This window comes from Phacochoerus africanus, chromosome 11, assembly GCF_016906955.1.
Source record: "Phacochoerus africanus isolate WHEZ1 chromosome 11, ROS_Pafr_v1, whole genome shotgun sequence".
In the NCBI taxonomy this organism is placed as follows: Eukaryota; Metazoa; Chordata; class Mammalia; order Artiodactyla; family Suidae; genus Phacochoerus; species Phacochoerus africanus.
The window spans coordinates 115,824,688-115,844,331 of NC_062554.1; the positions used below are offsets into that span (position 1 = coordinate 115,824,688).

The 19,644-nt window shown below is 36.3% G+C and overlaps 1 protein-coding gene across 6 annotated transcripts in view; it reads left to right on the forward strand.

The window, feature by feature from the left end:
- RABGAP1L (RAB GTPase activating protein 1 like) overlaps positions 1-19,644 on the forward strand; it is a 651,588-nt gene that overhangs the window by 142,720 nt on the left and 489,224 nt on the right. For all 6 annotated transcript variants that reach the window (XM_047753890.1, XM_047753891.1, XM_047753893.1 and 3 more), the window contains one exon: positions 4,781-4,922. In XM_047753890.1, the coding sequence (XP_047609846.1) occupies positions 4,781-4,922 (142 nt within the window). The remainder of the gene's footprint in view (positions 1-4,780; positions 4,923-19,644) is intronic.

Consider the following 19,644-nt stretch of genomic DNA (forward strand, 5'->3'; position numbering starts at 1 on the left):
TCATTAACCACTGAGCCATGACAGGAACACCAGTTCAAAATATTTTTTAATATGAGCCTTCCTCTTTTATTTTGATTCATGTACTAGTTAGAAGTATGTTATTTTATTCACAAGTATTTGGGGATTTTTCTGACATATTTCTGTTGTTTATTTCCAGCTTAATTGTATTATGGTCCCAAAACATATTATTTATTTCAGATTCTACAGTTTTCGTGAAGTTTGTGTTATAGCCCAGGAAATGATTTGTTTTGGTGAATGTTCTGTGTGTATTTGAAAAGAACATATATTCTGCAGTTATTGGGTAGAGTGGTGAATGAATATCAAATCATGTTTGTAATGGTATTCACTTCTATAACCTTGCTGAATTTTTGTATACTTTTCATTACTGTGAGAGGAATGTTGAAGTCTCCAATTATAAATGTGGTTTGTCCATCTTCTTTCATTTCTGTGAAGTGTTGCTTCCTATATTTGAGAACCTGTCGTTAGGTGCATATACTTCAAAGATTTTTATGTGTTCTTGTTGAACTGGTCCTTTTAATATAGTGCAATGTCCTTTTTCATCCCTAGTGATGTTTTTCCTTGCTTGGTAGTCTACTTCGTCTTGTATTAGTATAGTCGCTTCAGCTTTCCTTTTGATTAGTGTTTTCATCGTGTATCTTCTAACCTAATTTTACTCTCAGCTTGCCTATGTCACTATATTTAAAGTTTTTTTTTTTTTGTAGACAGAATATAGGTGTCTTGTTTTTAATACAATCTGAGAATTCTGTCTTTAAATTGTTATGTTTTAATATTTTATATTTAACATAGCTATTGATATGTTTAAATTTGAGTTATTTGCTTTCTGCTTGTTTTCTTATTTTACATTTCTTTGTTTAACCTTTGCTGCCATTTTTTTTTTGATTATTTGAAGATTTAGTTAGTGTTTCATTTTCATTACATTTCTTTTTTTTTTTTTTGGATATTAGGGCCACACCCGTGGCATATGAAGGTTCCCAGGCTAGGGGTCTAATCGGATCTGTTACTGCTGGCCTGCGCCACAGCCATAGCCACATCTGCAACCTATACCACAGCTCATGGCAACGCCGGATCCTTAACCTACTGAGCAAGGCCAGGGATGGAACCCGCAACCTCATGGTTCCTAGTCTGATTCGTTTCCCCTGGGCCAGGACGGGAACTCTTCATTTTTATTTATAATTCTTTATATAATTATTTTAGTGGTTGCTCGAGGGATTGAGGTCTTTGTTTCTTGAATATAGTAGAAATACAATAAAAATTTGGTTGGTTTAAACCTAACAGTTAACCTTTCATGGCTGTCTTTTTCTTTCTTCTATTTTTAATGCAGTGGACAATTTTATCTTTTGCTATTTGCTAAATGATTTGGAAATGCACCTGAAATTTGATTTATAGTTCAGAAGTAATTCTTGAAGACAATGAATAAATAAAACAGTTATATTTTTATAATTTAAATGGATTGCCATACAGGTAGATATTAGAGATAATTATATCTCTGTTTATGTCTATATTAGTATTATTTTGTGCTCTTTAGAGGCTCCTATGGTATTGTAAACATTGAAATAATAATAATAACAGTAATAATAGTAGTAATAAAAAGTTGTTCCAGGCACTTTGGTATATGTTCAAAATTATGTTTAGTCTTCTTAATACTTTGGAGATGGTTTATTTCCATTTTATTAATACAGATACTGTGACTCAGCAAAGGTAAGTATTTTGTCCGAGATTATACTCTTATTAGTAATGAAATTTGAGTTCAGAACCAGGTCTATTTGACTTCAAAATTCATGTCTTAGCATTAGTCTAGTCATTCATTCCACTGATATTTGCTGAGTATCTACTTTGTGTCAGGTACCATATTATTTCTGATTGGAAATTAACATAACCCTTGCCCATATGATACTTCCTCCCATGTGGATGAGATAGTCATTAAACAAATAGTTATAATAATATAAAAATATAATGTATAGTTATACTGTAGTAAGTGTAGTAAAGGGGAAGAAGAAGGTATGATGAGAATCAAAAACATGGGAATGGAGTTTCGATTCTTTGTAGAAGTGACATTAGAGGTAAGGACCCAAGATTGACGGAGGTGAGCAAAGAGTAGGAGGGAAAATTGTATTGGCAGAGAGAAAAGGCTGACCCAAGGCTTTAATTTGGGAAAGAATTGAAACATTCCCGAAGCTGAAACAGGCCAGTTTGGCTGGAATACAATAACAAAATCTGGTTGTGAGATGAGGCTTGAGAGAGAGGCAAGGACACAATTTATCTAGGGCTTTTGTAGGCCATGCTAGGTTGGTTAACTGGTGGTTGCCTTAGTTTTTCCTCCTTAAAAAAAAGGCCATTTAGAATGTAAACCATTTATAAGGTGAAAACTGTCTACTTCTATGAATTGGCTGATGTATATAGCTAGTATCTCTTTACCTTAGAGCAAGCTAGTCAGTCCTAAGAATCTAGCATCACTTACTTAACTGTCTGCCCTGGAATCTGTGATGTCTCAGGTTTTTCTGGTAAAAGTAATAGAATTTTCTTGAAATGATTAGTAGGTTTCATTGTATTGGTTAAAATAATATTGAAAGAACCATATATTTAGATATTGTGTGAAGAACAATATACTTTATTTATTTATTTATTTGTCTTTCTACCTTTTCTAGGACTGCTCCCACAGCATATGGAGGTTCCCAGGCTAGGGGTCCAATCAGAGCTATAGCTGCCAGCCTACGCCAGAGCCACAGCAACACAGGATCCAAGCTACGTCTATGAACTAGACCACAGCTCACAGCAACACCGGATCCTTAACCCACTGAGCAAGACCAGGGATCAAACCCACAACCTCATGGTTTCTAGTCGAATTCGTTAACCACTGTGCCACCAAGGGAACTCCCAAGAACAATATACTTTAAAAATTTTTCTCAACTTTAGACATGCTGTAAGTCAAACATGACATGCTGCTTGCTCTTCATTTCAGCTCTTTTAAATGACTATTGAAATGCACTTTCAGTATTTCCTTAAAATTTTTATTTTAATTAATTTTTTATTAAAGTATAGTTGATTTATAATGTACCAATTTCTGATGTATAGCAAGGTGACTCAGGTATACATATAAACATTCTTTTTTATATTCTTTTCCATCATCATCTGTCCCTGGAGATTGGATATCGTTCCTTTTGCTTTATATAGGATGCTTTCGAAATGTAATAGTTTTCATCTACTAACCCCAAACTCCCAGTCCCTCCCAATCCCTCATTCCTCCTCCTTGACAACCACAAGTCTGTTCTCCATGTTTATGAGTCTGTTTCTGTTTTGTAGATAGGTCCATTTGTGCCGTATTTTAGATTTCACATATAAGTGATATCATATGATATTTGTCTTTCTCTTTTGACTTATTGCACTTAGTATGAGAATCTCTATTTGCATCCATGTTGCTAAAAATGGCATTATTATTTTTTTCTTTTTTTAGGGCCTCACCTGTGACATGTGGAAATTCCTAGGCTAGGGGCCAAATTGGAGCTGCAGCTGCAGGCCTGTGCCACAGTTGCAGCAACTAAGGATCTAAGCCACATCTGTGACTTATGCTGCAGCCTGCAGCAATACCAGATCCCTAACCCACCAAACAAGGACAGTGATTGACCTGCATCCTCATGGATACTAGTCAGGTTCTTAATCTGCTGAGCCAGAATGGGGACTTCTTATTTTGTTCTTTTCTATGGCTGAGTAATATTCCCTTGTGTATATACCACATGTTTTTAATCTGTTCATCTGTTGAGGGGCATTTAGTTTGTCTTGACTATTGTGAATAGCACTGTTATGAACATAGAAGTGCATATTGCTTTGGGAGACTGACTTAATAAAACATTTGTATGATTTATGTCAGAGAATGTTTTGCCTGTGTTCTCTTCTAGGAGTTTTATGGTGTCATGTTTCATGTTTAAATCTTCAAGACATTTTGAGTTTATTTTTGTGCATAGCATGAGAGTGTCATTCTAATTTCATTGATTTATAATTCACCTGTCCATGGGGTGGGGGATGTGCTTGGGCTGTGGGATGGAAATCCTGTGAAATCAGATTGTTATGATCATTATACAACTGCAGATGTGATAAATTCATTTGAGTAATAAAAAAATAATAATAATTCACCTGTCCAATTTTCCGAGCATTGCTTGCTGAAGAGACTTTTTCTAATTTTAAATTCTTGTCCCCTTTGTCAAAGATTAATTGACCATAGGTGTGTAGGTTTATTTCTGGGCTCTCTATTCTGTTCCATTGATCTATATGTCTGTTTTTATACCAATACCATACTCTTTTGTTTACTGTAGCTTTGTAGTATTGTTATGCCTCCTGTTCCCCCCACCCCCACCCAAGGATTTCTTTGGTAATTTGGGGTCTTTTATGATTCCATATATATTTTTGGATTATTTGTTCTAGTTCTGTGAAAAATGTCATGAGTAATTTGATAGGGATCACATTAAATCTGTAAATTGCTTTGGGCAATATTGCCATTTTAACAATATTAATTCTTCCAACCTAAGAACATGGGCTATGTTTCCATTTCTTTGAATCTTCTTTAATTTTATTTATTAATGTTTTATAGTTCTCAGCATATCACCTCTATCTATCACCTCTTTGGTCAGGTTTATTCCTAGGTATTTTTTTTTGGCAGGGGGGTGCAATTTTAAAAGGTATTGTCTTTTTACATTCCCTTTCTGATATTTGTTAGTATACGCCTTCAAATTTCTAATATTGAAACATATCTTTATATCTTTCTCAGTCTGAGGGAAAAGGCCATACCAATGCTGGAGATGCAATATATGAGGTTGTGAGTCTACAGCGAGAGTCTGAGAAGGAGGAACCAGTCACTCCTACTAGTGGAGGGGGTCCATTGTCACCCCAGGAGGATGAAGCAGAAGAGGGTAAGAAGTGAAACATTCAATTCCCTCTCTTTATATAGCTGCTTTATGTAAAATCCTCAAAGGGGTATGTGTGTGTGTGTGTGTGTGTGTGTGTGTGTGTGTGTGTGTGCGCGCGCGCCTGTGTACCTGTGTGCCTGTGTGAGGGGCGAGGGTAGAGTGATGATGAGTCCTAGTCTCTGACACTCTTAGACTAGATTGTACTAGATACAGAAGAGAATCTGGTCCATTTGGCTCTGTGGTTGCATAGTCCCCAGTGCTACTTATACAACTATTCAAATTTGACAGCCTAACTTTGCTGTCCTGCTTCCTATTTTACCTATTTTTAAAGTCTTAATGAGAAGTTTCAAATTCCCTCAAGTGTTTTTAGAATTTCAGTGGTAGGTCATGTCCTCCTCCTCATTTGATAATTTCAGTTCTGACTTGTTTTTTGTTGTTGACTTATCACTTACCACTCACTTTTTGGAAATAGCTGATATCTTCTTTTACTACATGAATGCTGCTGAGAGATGTTAACAACCTCGGGAAAGTCACATTTCGTTTGGCTCTGTGTGCCCTCCTATTTATAGAAACTTGAACTAAGTGATGGATCTTTACTATAAACCTTGATATTATCTGCTTATAGTGTAGGATTTATTAAAAGAAAAATTTTAAATGTATATGATCTTTGAAAAAGCATTGTAGAATTATCTTTCTCTCAATGAAACCATTCATTTCTTTGATCGCTGTAAAATAATAGTTATTTTTAGCAAATGTTTGTTCAGTGCCTATTATGCTAGACATTATTCTAAGTGTTTCATTAAACGAACTTTATGAACGTAGAATTTACATATAGTAGACGGTACACGTTTTAAGTGTATTGTTCCTTGACCTGTGACAAATGGATACATTCATTTAACCATCACAAGAATCATGATATAAAACATTTCCATTTCCCCCCAAATTCCCTTGTGTCCCTTTGTAGTCCATCCTTTTCCCTCACTCGTAGTTTCTGAAAATCACTGATCTGTGTTCTGTCACCGTGTTTTGCTTTTTCTACAATTTCATATAAAAGAGACCATATAGTACAGACTTTTGTGCATAGTGTCTTTCTCGTAGCATAATACTTTTGAGATTTATATAGTTGGTTCCTCTTTTTTTTTTTTTTTTTGGTCTCTCTTTTTAGGGACACACCTGTGGCATGCGGAGGTTCCCAGGCTAGGGGTCCAATTGGAGCTGTAGCTGCCAGCCTACACCAGGGCCACAGCAACATGGGATCCGAGCCGCGTCTGCGACCTACACCACAGCTCACGGCAATTCTGGATCCTTAACCCACTGAGTGAGGCCAGGGATCAAACCTTTGTTCTCATGGATGCCAGTCAGATTCGTTAACCTCTGAGCCACAACGGGAACTCCATTAATTAGTTCCTTTTTATTAAGAGTTGTAATATATTGTAAAGATATACCACGGTTTGTTTATCTATCTGTTCACCAGTTAATGGACCTTTGAGTTGTAAATTTTTAGTTATTGTCTATTGGGAATAGAGCTGCTAGAAATACTTGAGTCCAAGTCTTTGGTGAATATATGCTTTCATTTCTCTTGGGTAAATACCTAGGAGTGGAATGGCTGGGTCTTATAATGAGTGTATGTTTATACCTTTATAGGAAACCACTAAGCAGTTTTTCAGAGTAGCTGTAGTGTTTTCCTTCCTGATGAGTCAGTTGCTCCATATCATTATTAACATTTGGCATTGTCAGTTTAAAAAATGAGCCATTCTAGACAGTGTATATTAGCATCTTGTGATATTAATTTAAATTTCCCTAATGACTTATGATATTGTACATCTTTTACTATAATATCTGCCACTCGTGTATATTCTTGGTCAAGACTATTTAAATTTGTTGCCCATTTTAAAATTAGATTATTTGTCTTTTTGATTTTTAAGATTTCTTTATATATGTTGGTAAAGGTCCTTTATTGGATATGTTTTGCAAATATTTTCTCCCACTCTATAGCTTGCTTTTTTATTTTCTGAAGTGTCTTTTGAGGAGCAAAGGTTTAATTTTTATAAAGTCTAATTTGTCAGCTTTTTTCTTTAAAGATTTGTCTGTGATCCATTTAAATTTTTACATATGGTTGGAGGCAGAAGTCAGAGTTCTTTTTTTCTTTTTTTTAAACTTAAAAAACATTTACCATCTCATAGTTTCTATGGGCCAGGAATTAGGTTTGTCTGGGCAATTCTGTCTAAGAGTTACTTATGAGAAGTCAGATGTTACCTGGGGGATGTAGTTATCTGAAGACTTCATTGAGTGGGGCTGAAAATATGGAGATGCTTCCAAGAGGCTGATTCACACTGCTACCAAAATAATGCTACGTCAAGAAACTTCGCTTCCTATCCCTATAGGCTCCCCCTTCCAAGTGCTGCTTGGGTGTTCTTATGGTATAAAGGTTAGCTAGGAAACCAAGGTAGAAGTGCAGTGCCTTTTACATCCTAGCCTTGGGGGTCACACAGCTATGGAGTCACTTCCATGGTATTCCAGTGACCACAGAGTTCAGTCCATTTTTCCATTGTGTGACTCCACTATATCTTATGTTAGACTTCTGGAAACACTGTTTTAGGCATCTCTATCCTAGGTAACATGAAGAGAAAAAGGCCAGAGATCACATGCAGGAGGATTTGGGGGCAGACCTAGAAGCTGTACACATTCTTTTCAGTTTAACAAGAACCACAGTAGTGATTAGGGAATGTAATTGAGCTGTGTGCTCAGGCAGAAGAGTAAACAGGTATGATGAGCATCTGCAAGAAAGTTATTTGAACACAAGATTTCAGGTAATGCCTTGCAAAAATGCCATTTCTCTTAGAAATGAAAAATATGTGGAACGAGAATTGAGAGAGAAGAAAACTAATAGAATGACTAGCCATACTCAGTAAAAATATACTGTACAATTTAGTATGACATAATTTTGCCTTTTATTCTAATTCAGTAAATAAAAATTTGTCACTTTCATTCACTAATTTGTAAGAATAACTAACATGGATTAAACCTCTATTTTGTGGTATATATGAGCTATTTAACAAACCTGGTTTCATCTTTTACTTACATTAGCCCTTAGAAATAGCTTTTATTATCTTTATATTATATATGAGGAAATAGACTAAAGTTTTTTAAAGTAAATTGTTTGAAGTCACAGGGCTAATAAGTATTATCTACAGAATTCAAATCTGTGGCAGTCTTGCCAGAGCCCATGAATTTTCATGACACTCAAAATCAAGGTACAGACATATACCTTGGAGGTATTGTGCGTACTGTTCCAGACCACTGCAGTAAAACAAATATTGTAATAAAGTGAGTCACATGAATTTTTTAGTTTCCCAGTACATATAAAAGTTACGTCTACACTACACTACATTATAGTCTGTTAAGTGTGTAACAGCATATCTAAAAAATGTACATACCTTAATTAAAAAAATACTTTATTGCTAAAAAAGCTAACCATCATCTGAGCCTTCAGGAAGTCATAGTCACTTTGCAGTAGTAACATTCAGAGATCATAGATCACCATAACAAACATAATAATAATGAAAAGTTTGAAATATTGTGAGAATTACCAAAATGTTCACAAAGACTTGAAGTGAGGAAATGCTGTTGAAAAGATGGTGCCATTAGACTTACTTGATTCTGGGTTGCCATTAACCTTCAATTTGTCAAGTAGGCAATATTGGTGAAGCACAGTAAAGCAATGTGCAATAAAATGAGGTATGCCTGTATTCCTCCTTATACCACTGAAGTGTAAGTCTGGTCCTAATTGGTTAAAAGGTAGTATTTTTAGTATTCTCTCTATAGTCAATATATTATAGATTTTATAATTTCTAGATAATATTCTAGATCTCTCTAAAATCACAGATTTTGGATGGAAGGATATAATGCAATGTAATATAAAAATATAACAGGAGACCCTAACTTCCAAACAGCATTGTTTTATGTGAAAGAATTTTGAAGAGTGATTCAAGTGTGCAGACAAACTGGTACATTAAAAAAAGAACTTTGGATATAGAATATTTTAAATCTGTCAGCTGGAAGCCACAGATACTTTTTTAAAGTTTAGGTTATAGAAAATCTGTTGGAAGCCAAAATATTCTCTTCAAAAACGTCTTTCAGACATGCAGGCACACCTTTAGTTTATTTCTTACGCATTTTGTCTAACATATTACTCAGTGACATTCAAGTCTTGGAAAGGTTTTTTTTTTTATGGTTTGAACTTTTATTTATTTTTTGTTTGTTTTTATTACTCAAATGAATTTATCACATCTGTAGTTATATAATGATCATAACAATCCGGTTTCACAGGATTTCCATCCCATAGCCCAAGCACATCCCCGCACCCCCCCAAACTCTCTCCTCTGGAGACCATAAGTTTTTCAATGTCTGTGAGTCAGCATCTGTTCTGCAAAGAAGTTCCGTCTGTCCTTTTTTCAGATTCCACATGTCAGTGAAAGCATTTGATGTTGGTGTCTCATTGTATGGCTGACTTCACTTAGCATGATAATTTCTAGGTCCATCCATGTTGCAAAAAATGCTGGTATTTTGTTCTTTTTAATTGCTGAGTAATATTCCATTGTGTATATGTACCACATCTTCTGGATCCACTCCTCTGTCGATGGACATTTAGGTTGTTTCCATGTCTTGGCTATTGTAAATAGTGCTGCAATGAACATCAGAGTACATGTGTCTTTGCAAGTCATGGTTTTCTCTGGATAGATGCCCAGGAGTGGGATTGCTGGGTCAAATGTGTAGTTCTATGTGTAGTTTTCTGAGGAATCTTCATACTGTTTTCCACAGTGGTTGCACCAATTGACAATCCCACCAACAGTGTACTAGTGTTCCTTTTTCTCCACACCCTCTCCAGCACTTTTTGTTTGTAGACTTTTGGATGATGGCCATTCTGGCTGGTGTAAGGTGGTACCTCATCATAGTTTTGATTTGCATTTCTCTAATAATGAGTGATGTCGAACATCTTTTCATGTGTTTTTCGGCCATCTGTATGTCTTCTTTGGAGACCTGTCTGTTTAGATCTTCTGCCCATTTTTTGATGGGGTTGTTTGTTTTTTTGGTATGGAGCTGCAGAAGGTGTTTATAAATTTTGGAGCTTAATCCCTTGTCAGTCGATTCATTTGCAAAGATTTTCTCCCATTCTGTGGGTTGTCTTTTTGTGTTGTTTAGGATTTCCTTTGCTGTGCAGAAACTTTGAAGTTTGAGTAGGTCCCATTTGTTTATTTTTGTTCTTATTATCAATACTCTAAGAGGTGGATTTGAGAAGATGTTGCTGTCGTTTATGTCAGAGAATGTTTGGCCTATGTTTTCCTCTAAGATTTTTATAGTGTCTGGTCTTATATCTAAGTCCTTAATCCATTTGGAGTTTATTTTTGTGTATGGTGTTAGGAAGTGTTCTAATTTCATTCTTTTCCATGTGGCTGTCCAGTTTTCCCAGCACCATTTATTGAACAAGCTGTCCTTCCTCCATTGTATAGTCTTGCCTCCTTTGTCATAGATGAGTTGGCTGTAGGTGCATGGGTTTAATTCTGGGCTTTCTATCCTGTTCCACTGATCTGTATTTCTGTCTTTGTGCCAGTACCATGTGGTGTTGATGACTGTTGCTTTGTAGTATAGTCTGAAGTCCAGGAGCTTGATTCCTCCAGCTCCATTTTTCTTTTTCAGGATGTCTTTGGCTATTCTGGGTCTGTTGTGCTTCCAAACAAACTTTAAAATATTTTGTTCGAGTTCTGTGAAAAATGTCCTTGGTAATTTGATAGGGATTGCATTGAATCTGTAGATTGCCTTAGGTAGTATAGTCATTTTGATAATATTAACTCTCCCAATCCACGAGCATGGTATGTCTTTCCATTTGTTTGTATCATCTTTGATTTCTTTCATCAGTGTCTTATAGTTTTCAGAGTACAGGTCTTTTGTCTCTTTAGGTAGGTTTACTCCTAGGTATTTTATTCTTTTGGATGTGATGGTAAACAGGATTGCTTCCCTAATTTCTCTTTCTGCTCTTTCATTATTAGTGTATAGAAATGTAGTCGATTTCTGTGTATTGATTTTGTATCCTGCAACTTTGCCAAATTTGTGGATAAGCTCTAACAGTTTTCTGGTAGAGTCTTTAGGGTTCTGTAGGTATAGTATCATGTCATCTGCAAATAGTGATAGTTTTACTTCTTCCAGAAAGGTATTTTTTGATCTAGTGAAAATTACTTCTGGGTTGATGAGATTTGAAAGTTGTGCAGATATGCACTTTACAGGAAGAACCACTTACTTATGGAAAGCAACACTGCTAGGAAACTGATACATTTAGAAGTAAATGGCAAACCAAATGATTCCAGTTTTGGCTTGTTATTAATCAGCAAAATGTTCAGAAACGTTCACTGCCAGGGTTTTAAAATCGTGTAGGAAGTACTAGGTAGGCCATCATATTTCAGTCTTAGCAAAGAGCTAAATTTGGCTCAAGTTTCATTTTTGGGGGGAAGGGGACACGCCCACGGCTTGAGGAAGTTCCTGGGCAGGAATCGAACCTGAGCCACAGCAGTGACAGCGCCAGATCCTTAACCACTAAGCCACCAGGGAACTGCCAGCTTCATTTTTCATGTAGCCATTTTGACAATTCTTTTGATACAGTTGTGTAAAAATGGCTACCTTAAAATGTAAGTAATGAGGTAGATTTGAGAATATTTTGAAAGTAAAATCAGTGAGGCTTATAACTAAATTGGATGTCATGGGCAGCAGAAGAGAAGGGAGGAGAAAGAATCATAGGTTATATTTAGGTTTCTAGCTTAGGTGACTGGGTTATCTTGATGCCAACAATCAAGACAGGAAACACCAGAGGAAGAGACGGTTTGGGGGTGGCGGTAAGAGGCATTCAGTTTTAGACATTGATGGATTTCAACTCGTTGTGGAATATTAAAATGGAAATGTTTTTCACACTTTCTTTTTCTTTTTTTCTTTTTGCGGCTGAACCTGTGGCATATAGAATTTCCCTGGCTAAGGGTCGCTCCAGCCATGGCAACACCATATCTGAGTGACATCTGTAATCTACATTATAGCTTGCAGCAATGCCACATCCTTAACTCACAGCGGGAGGCTAGAGACCAAACCTTCATCTTCCCAGAGACTGTTTCAGGTTCTTAACCCATTGAGCCACAGTGGGAACTCCTATTTTTTGTTATGAGAAATAGTCTTAAAATGCGAGAGGAGTTTTATAACTATAGATGAGAGTTTGAGAGTCATCAGAGTGAACCAATGATAATGGCTGAAATTTCCTTGGGAGAAAATGTGGGAGGGGTGGGTCAAAAATAGAGTTTAGGAGATCACTAACGTTTAAGGGTAGATGCAGGAAGAGAAAGCCCAGCTAAAGGATCTGCAGGAAAATGATCCAAGCAACACTGAGGAGAACTAAGTGCAGTAATCGATTAAGGAGTGGAGATTTGGAAAGAGGGAGTGACGTATAGTTTTGGCAAATGAAGCAGGAACACTCAGTATGATGAAGAACAAAAATTGTTACTTGGGTTTAGTAAATTTAGGAGGTTGCTGAAGCCCTGTGAGAGTAATTTTAATAAAGTTGGAAAAGAAGCCTCACTATAGTAGATTGAGGACTGACCAGAGGTGAGAAGGGGGAGAAGTTTGAGTAGTGTTCAAACTATTATTTAAGAAATTTGCTAAGGAGAAGAGGAGAGAGATTGGCCTAAAAACATTGGGTTACATCTGGCCAACAAATGGCATTTTTAGGGTGTAAGAGATTTGAGCTCATCTGTAGTTGGAAAGCGAGAGCTAAAAATAGTTACTCACCCAGCATTTAAGGTTACCACTCCCCATAAGCTTCTGCGTCTTTGCAAATGCTGTTTACTCTGCTTAGTGCCTTTTTCTGCCTGAGTCCACCTGAGTGAGCCTTTCAACAAAGGCATGTTAATAGTCAAAGGAAAATAGTGATTTTAGCATACTGGCAGTTTCTATACTTAGAAATGTTTAAAAATGTTTTCTATGATACTTTTTAGTAGGTTGCTCAGGCAAATTGCATTTAAAATGGACTCAATGCAGAATGGCTTGAATGAGGAGCTTGGGAAATCTACTTATCAAAAAGCAGTGATGGGAGTTTCTGTTGTGGCTCAGCAGTTATGAACCCGCCTAGTATCCATGAGAATGAGAGTTCGATCCCTGGCCTCACTAAGTGAGTTAAAGATCCCGTGTTGCTGTGACTGTGATGTAGGCCGGCAGCTGCAGCTCCGTTTTGACCCCTAGCCTGGGAACTTCCGTGTGCTCAAGGTGTGGCCATAAAAAAAAAATAGCCAGTTGAGGACTTGAGAAAAACAGCTTGTTAAAACACAGCCAGTTAAGGACTTGAGAAAGTGGCCAAACTATATAAAAAATTGAGAAGTATTTATTCAAGAAAAACCACTGAACCTTGGGTGAGAACAGTCTGTGATATTTTAGCTCCCTAGGCTGCTCCCATGCTGCTCATTCCCACCTCTGGCTTATTATCCTGGTGCTTTTGCTGGGGTGGGGCAAACTGTGAAAACTAATAGCTTTGCTTTTGCCCCTGGCAGGGATTCACTTGTTTGGAGCAAATGTACAAAAATCCGGTATTTCTGGAACGTTATTGGAAACGATAGTGATTTTGTCTGTGTGTGTGTGTGTGTCAAAAGAATGGGAAGGCGTGAGGTTGTAATTCTGATTAGGGAAAACCACGGATTGGCCCGAGTATTAACAAGGAGATTTAAGGAGTGGAGTGGGCATCATTAGATTCTATGTATCACTGGTGGCCTGGGAGGCTGTGCACATCCTCAGGAGTGACTGGAGGGGGCCCTAACTAGTCACACATCCAGGCTACACGGAGGTCTTGCATGTGTACGATGGAGGCGTGTTTCTGGGATTTTCTCTCCTAAATAGTTTTGCATCTCTCTCTTCTGTTCTATGGAGAGAATCTGTGTTCCAGGAGGAAGGCTGGGTCTCCCACAACCAAGCCTTTAGTTTTCCCCTGTCAGCAAGTGGCAACTCCTGGGCTCCAAATCTCGGAATCCAGAATCTGACCTCTCTCTGACCCTGTCATTTCTTGTACTGGATTATTGCATTTCTTTCTAACTGGTCTCCTGCGTTCCACCCTTTTCCACACCTTCCTTAACTGTATTCTGCACACCAGCCACAGTCATCCTTTTGGAATTCGTCAGATCACATTACTTCTTTTCTACAAATCCTCCACTGGCTTTTCATTTCACTCAGCCAGAGTTCTTTTACCATGGTTTACAAGGCCATATGCGATTTTGCTCTCTGATTTAAACCTTTCTGAGCGCATTTTCCTGTCACTCTCTGCCCCACAAATTTCACACTTGTCCTGTTGCTGTTCTTTAGAAATACCGCGTATGCTCTGCCTCTGTGCTGTTGTACTTGCTCTTTCCTCTGGCTGGAACTCCTTATTTCCTGGACTGCCACGTGGTTCTCTCCTTACCCTCTTTCTAATCTTTCCTCAAATGACACCATCTCAATAGATTCTGCCTGCTCAGCAAACAATATGAATAATAATAAATGAAGGAACAAGTAATAAAACTAAATTTATTATAATAAAATTTCTAGTAAAAAATGAATATTTTTCCTTTTACACTGTCTCAAAATGATTGCATACTGAGAAAGACTAGAAAAACAGGTAACATTTCTGGAATTGCACTTGAAAATATGAAAAACATATGTAAAAACTTCAATTTCTTATTCTTTGTATATAGCCTGAATAAGAACAAGTCCTCAGATTTCTGTTTTTCTCTGAAATTTTTTCACTTCTTAATTTTTCACTGTTTGAGATGTCACCTTGTCTTTTAAAAATCTATTAGCCATCGCCTATATTAAAAAAGCAACAAAAATCACAGAGTAGGAAGTAATAGTTTCTTTTATAGATTAGACATTTCATACATTTTCAATATGCTGTATTATTAGTTCTATAATTGACATTTCTGTCAACGCAGATATCAAAAGTTAGAGCTGGAGGTGGCATAGCAATGTTTTCCGGCTGGGGGGAAGTGGAGTATTCTTTTATTTAATTATTTTCAGCAATTTGCCTGTCAAAGCAAATGTGGAAGTTCAAGTCACTCTAAGTTGTCTTACCTTAGCCTGTAATTTAACTAAAAAGGGATACAGATTTAAAAAGACTAAAATTGCCTTAATTTGCTGGAAAAGATCTAAAGGGAAATGAATTAAAGTATCTTTGCATATTTTTCAAATGCTGTTCAAAAAATGAAGTGTGTTAAAGGGTATTAATTTAAATGCAGTGAATCTTAGCTGAAAGTTAAGTCCATCAATGCAACATTATAGGGATTATTTTAAAATCACCTTGTCACCTTTATAGTTCTCCCACACGTTCTGAATTGCTCCTGCTTTTGAAACTTGAGGTGTACTTGTTATCGCTTCATTTGAATTTCAAACTGGCTTTCTGTTTGTTGACCTCAGACTTGTATTTAGTTACTTGTAACATGGATAGTGAGTTACAAGAAGGCAACAGATGGCAAATACAGTGTGATTGCCTTAAAACCACATGCCCAAGTAATTGTAAAAGACCAGATTCACGGTGATATTAGGCAAGCTTCATACTTGGTTGTACTTTTTATGTTTAATGTAATCTACGTTTTTGCTCTTGTATTGGATTGGTTAAATACTGTCTAGGAAAAAAAAAAACGTTTCCCCTTGATCTGAGTGACTGTTAGTTATGTAGTACTACTTCTAACTTGTTGTAATTAGGAAGAAAAATAGTCTCAAATTCAACTCGAGGTTTATTTTCTTTCAGTTTCTTAATTCACAATCTGATTAGAGAAAAGAAGATCACATATTTTATTATTGAAATCAGTTTGCAAATGAAATTTCTTTATATTCAAATGAAAAAAGATAGAGGATATAGAAAAGATGTCAGTTTTTTTAAGAAGTAAATTGATCTTATTGCACTCATGTGTGACAAGCACTCCTTAAAGATGGGCTTCTCAAACTTTAAACATGCCCATGTATTACCTGGAGGTATGTTAAAATGAAGTCTTATTTAAAAAAAAAACAACTACCAGATGCCATTGCTCTTGGTTACACCACACTTTGAGTAGCAGGGATTTAAAATTGCCTACTGATATTCATTTCATCCTCATATCAACCCTAATAAGGTCATACTATTACAATATTCATTTTGTAGATGAGGAAATATATTCCAATAAAATAATCTTGACATGCTAGATACTACTGTTTATTTTCCAGTCAGATACTTTCAGTAAAATTTGGTGTGTGTGTGTGTATGACTGAGAGGGAAGAAAGGACTTTACAATGTTGTTTCATTCTTGCATTTTTACATTATTTGTTTTAACAAATTAAAATGATTAAAAATACTTTTGATAAGGGAAGGTGTTTGAAAGCAGAGAGAGAGTGTATTAATTAGTTTTCTATTGCTCCTTAACAAGTAACAAAAAAATTTAGCATCTTAAAACAGCATACAGGAATTCTCTCGTGGCTCAGCAGGTTTAGGATCTGGCATTGTCATTGCAACAGCTCGATTTGATCCCTGGCCCAGGAATTTCCACATGCTGCAGATGTGGCCAAAAAAGAAAAAAAAAAAGAAAAATGCACAAAAAGCCCCCACACATTTCTTACCTCACAGTTTCTGTGGATCATGAGTGTGGGAATGGGTCCTCTGTTCATGAACTCCTGAAGCTACAACCAAAGTTTTGGTTGGGGCTTTGATCTCATCTGAGATTTAGGGTTTTCTTCAGAGCTCACAGAATTCATTTCCTTGCAGTCATAATACTCATGGGTCTTGTTTCAAGGTCATCAGGAGAACCTCTAAGGGAAGGCCCACACCCTCTTTTAAGGTTTACCTGATTAGATCAGGCCCATCTAGAAAAGCCTCCCTTTGATTAACTTAAAGCCAAAGTGGTTAGGGACTTTATATCTGCAGAACCCTTCACCTTTGCCATGTAATACAACATGGTCACAGCCATGGCATCTGTCATATTTATGTGTACCACCCACCCAAGGGTAAGGATTATTTATATAAGGTGTGTATACCAAGAGGCAGGAGTTGTAGGGGCCATCTTAGGTATGAAGAGTGATATACCAAAAATGAAGAAAGTATCCTTTCTCAAGCATCTGTTATATAATAGCCACTTTTGCATACATGTTACCTCACTTGTTAACCATAACCGTGCAAGATAATTACTATTATTCCTCTTATTTTGTAAGTTCATATCTTATTTCTCCTGTTCGACTAGGCCCTATTAAGGGTATAAATCTATGTGGTATTAGCTAAACAAAAAATGATCTAAACAACTTGCCAATGACTTATTAGAGTACTTATTGCTGAAGATTTCAAGTGTCTTTCATTGAGCTATTTTGAGTACTTGCAAAGTTCCAACCATTTCCGCTTTTTGAAGCCAGGGTTCACCTACAGTTTAAATGACGTTTTTTTTCCTCATGATAACTCTACTTATCTCCAATCAGAAGTGATCTTTTGTTCCCTGACTACAAAATTCCCTGAAAATTTTACTTGCATATCTTTAGTGTTATTTGTGGTATTCCATATTAAATTATAGTTACATGTGTCTTCTCTCCCCTAGTGACTATAAATTCTTTCTGAGAAGCTCAGATCTTTGTGAGCCTATCAGAGTTTCACACAGTGAAATGCCAGTTTTAGATCACTTTCAAATGACCGAGTTTGGGAAAGTTTGAAGGAGTTAGTGGAATTTGGAAAGCAGCATAGCATTTTGACATACGTGAAACTGATAGTACAGACATGAGCAGAAACTGCTTTATGCCTATGAGACACTGAATGCAAGCTTGGAGAAGCTCACTAGAAACACCAAACAGCATAGACTGTGTGAAGCAGTGGAGAATCTTAGATTGTGAACTTGGGCATGGCATGAGCAAGTGTTTGAATAAGAAAGACTAAGCTGTCATAAGGCATGTAAAATGCAGTTGGTAATAGTGAAGAATATATGACATAGTCATCTAATTTGAGGAGATAGTGCTTGAAGTAGGGTGTTGGTCCTAGAAATGGAAAGTGACTGATTTTAGAGAAATAATTGACAGAAAAAGGTGACTGAGTCATACCTGTGTTTAATGGCCATATTCAAAGGCTCTGCTGCTAGCTAGGTTAGCTCACTCTGGAAGAGAGCATGTTTGTTTGTATATTAGTCGATTTAATTCATTTAAGAAATATTTGTGTACCTGCATATTTTAGCACTATGCTTGATTCTGAGCATGACAGAGTTCCTTTAAGGTTACTTGCATTTCAGGTGGGAATAAACATTTTAAGTCATTGCAGGGATTAAGTATTGCTATGACATATCACAGTGTTGTATTTGACCTAAATATAACCAGGATCAAATGTGTGGTTTAGATCCTAAGTGCTATGAGATTAATAGCATTGTTTGAGGAGTTCTCTGGTGGCCTAGCAGATTAAGGCACCCACATTTTGGCTGCTGTGGCTCAGGTTTGATCCCTGGTCCAGGGAACTTCCACATGCCATGGGTGTGGCAGAAAAAAGAAAAAAATAATAAAAAAAGAGAGAATCTGAAATAAACATTACAATTCTTATTTAAAAACAAAAAACGAGTGTTTTGATCTTTTCCCCTACAAATAACTGGTGGTGTTTCAGATAACACTGAGATCTAATCTTTGGGTGATTGAGTATGATCGAGTATGATTATGAACTGAAATGTTTAATTTCCTCCCCTGTGATTTGTGTTTTATTTAAACATTTAAAATACAAAACTGTGGTGTTTAATTCATGAGTACAATTTGTTAAGGTCTAATCTTATTCTACCTCAATCATATAGTGAACTTTATATTTAAAAGAATGGAAATCTTTCCTCCAAAGAATGGAAATCTGTAGCATTCAGTAGAAAGTAAACTACATTCTCATGTTTCTGGGTTGCATGTTTTTTTTATCAAAGGGGATGGTGGGGGGGAGGCCTCATGTAGTTTTAAAGAGTAATTGACCTTTGATTTGATAGAGAGTATATTTTAATTCACTTCTTGCAATATTTTTGGGCCTGAAAGATAATTATCTTGTCTTTAACTTATGGAAAACTCACAGGAATTTAGTGGTTTTTTTTTTTTTTTAATTGATAAGATTCTTAAATTTGGCACATCATAATCTGATTCTAGTGTGTTTAATGTGTATGGGAATGCTTTCTATTTTTAAAAATTTTAAAATATATAGTCTAGTCTTTTATATTTACTATAGGTTTACCCTTACTTTTAATGAAATTAATTCCTTTAGTACTAGGAAAATTTAGTATTGCACTTTTTAAAAATTCTTTCATATTTAATATTTTAAAGCAAATAAAAATGAATAGTCACTCTGAAAAAAAGTCTTGGGTTGGTAAACTGGCCTACTGGCCAAATCTGGCCCACAACTTCTTTTTTTTGTATTGCTTTTGTGCCAAGAATGTTTTTTATATTTTTAAAGGATTGTAATGACAATAGCCTCCCTAATCTCCCACTTCCACTCCCCAAATAGAGAGAAAGAAGAAAGAACATATGAGAGTCGAAAATATTTACTATTTGGCCCTTGTTAGAAAAGTTGGCCAACTTCAGCAGTCACAGCATACTTGTGAATAGCTTAAAGTCTGCTTTATGTAATTCCTGGAACTCTGTGGAGTGGATTGTTTTTAGTATACTTTTCTGTACATAAGATGGGACCACATTAGAGTTGATGTCATTTTTTGTTAGTTAT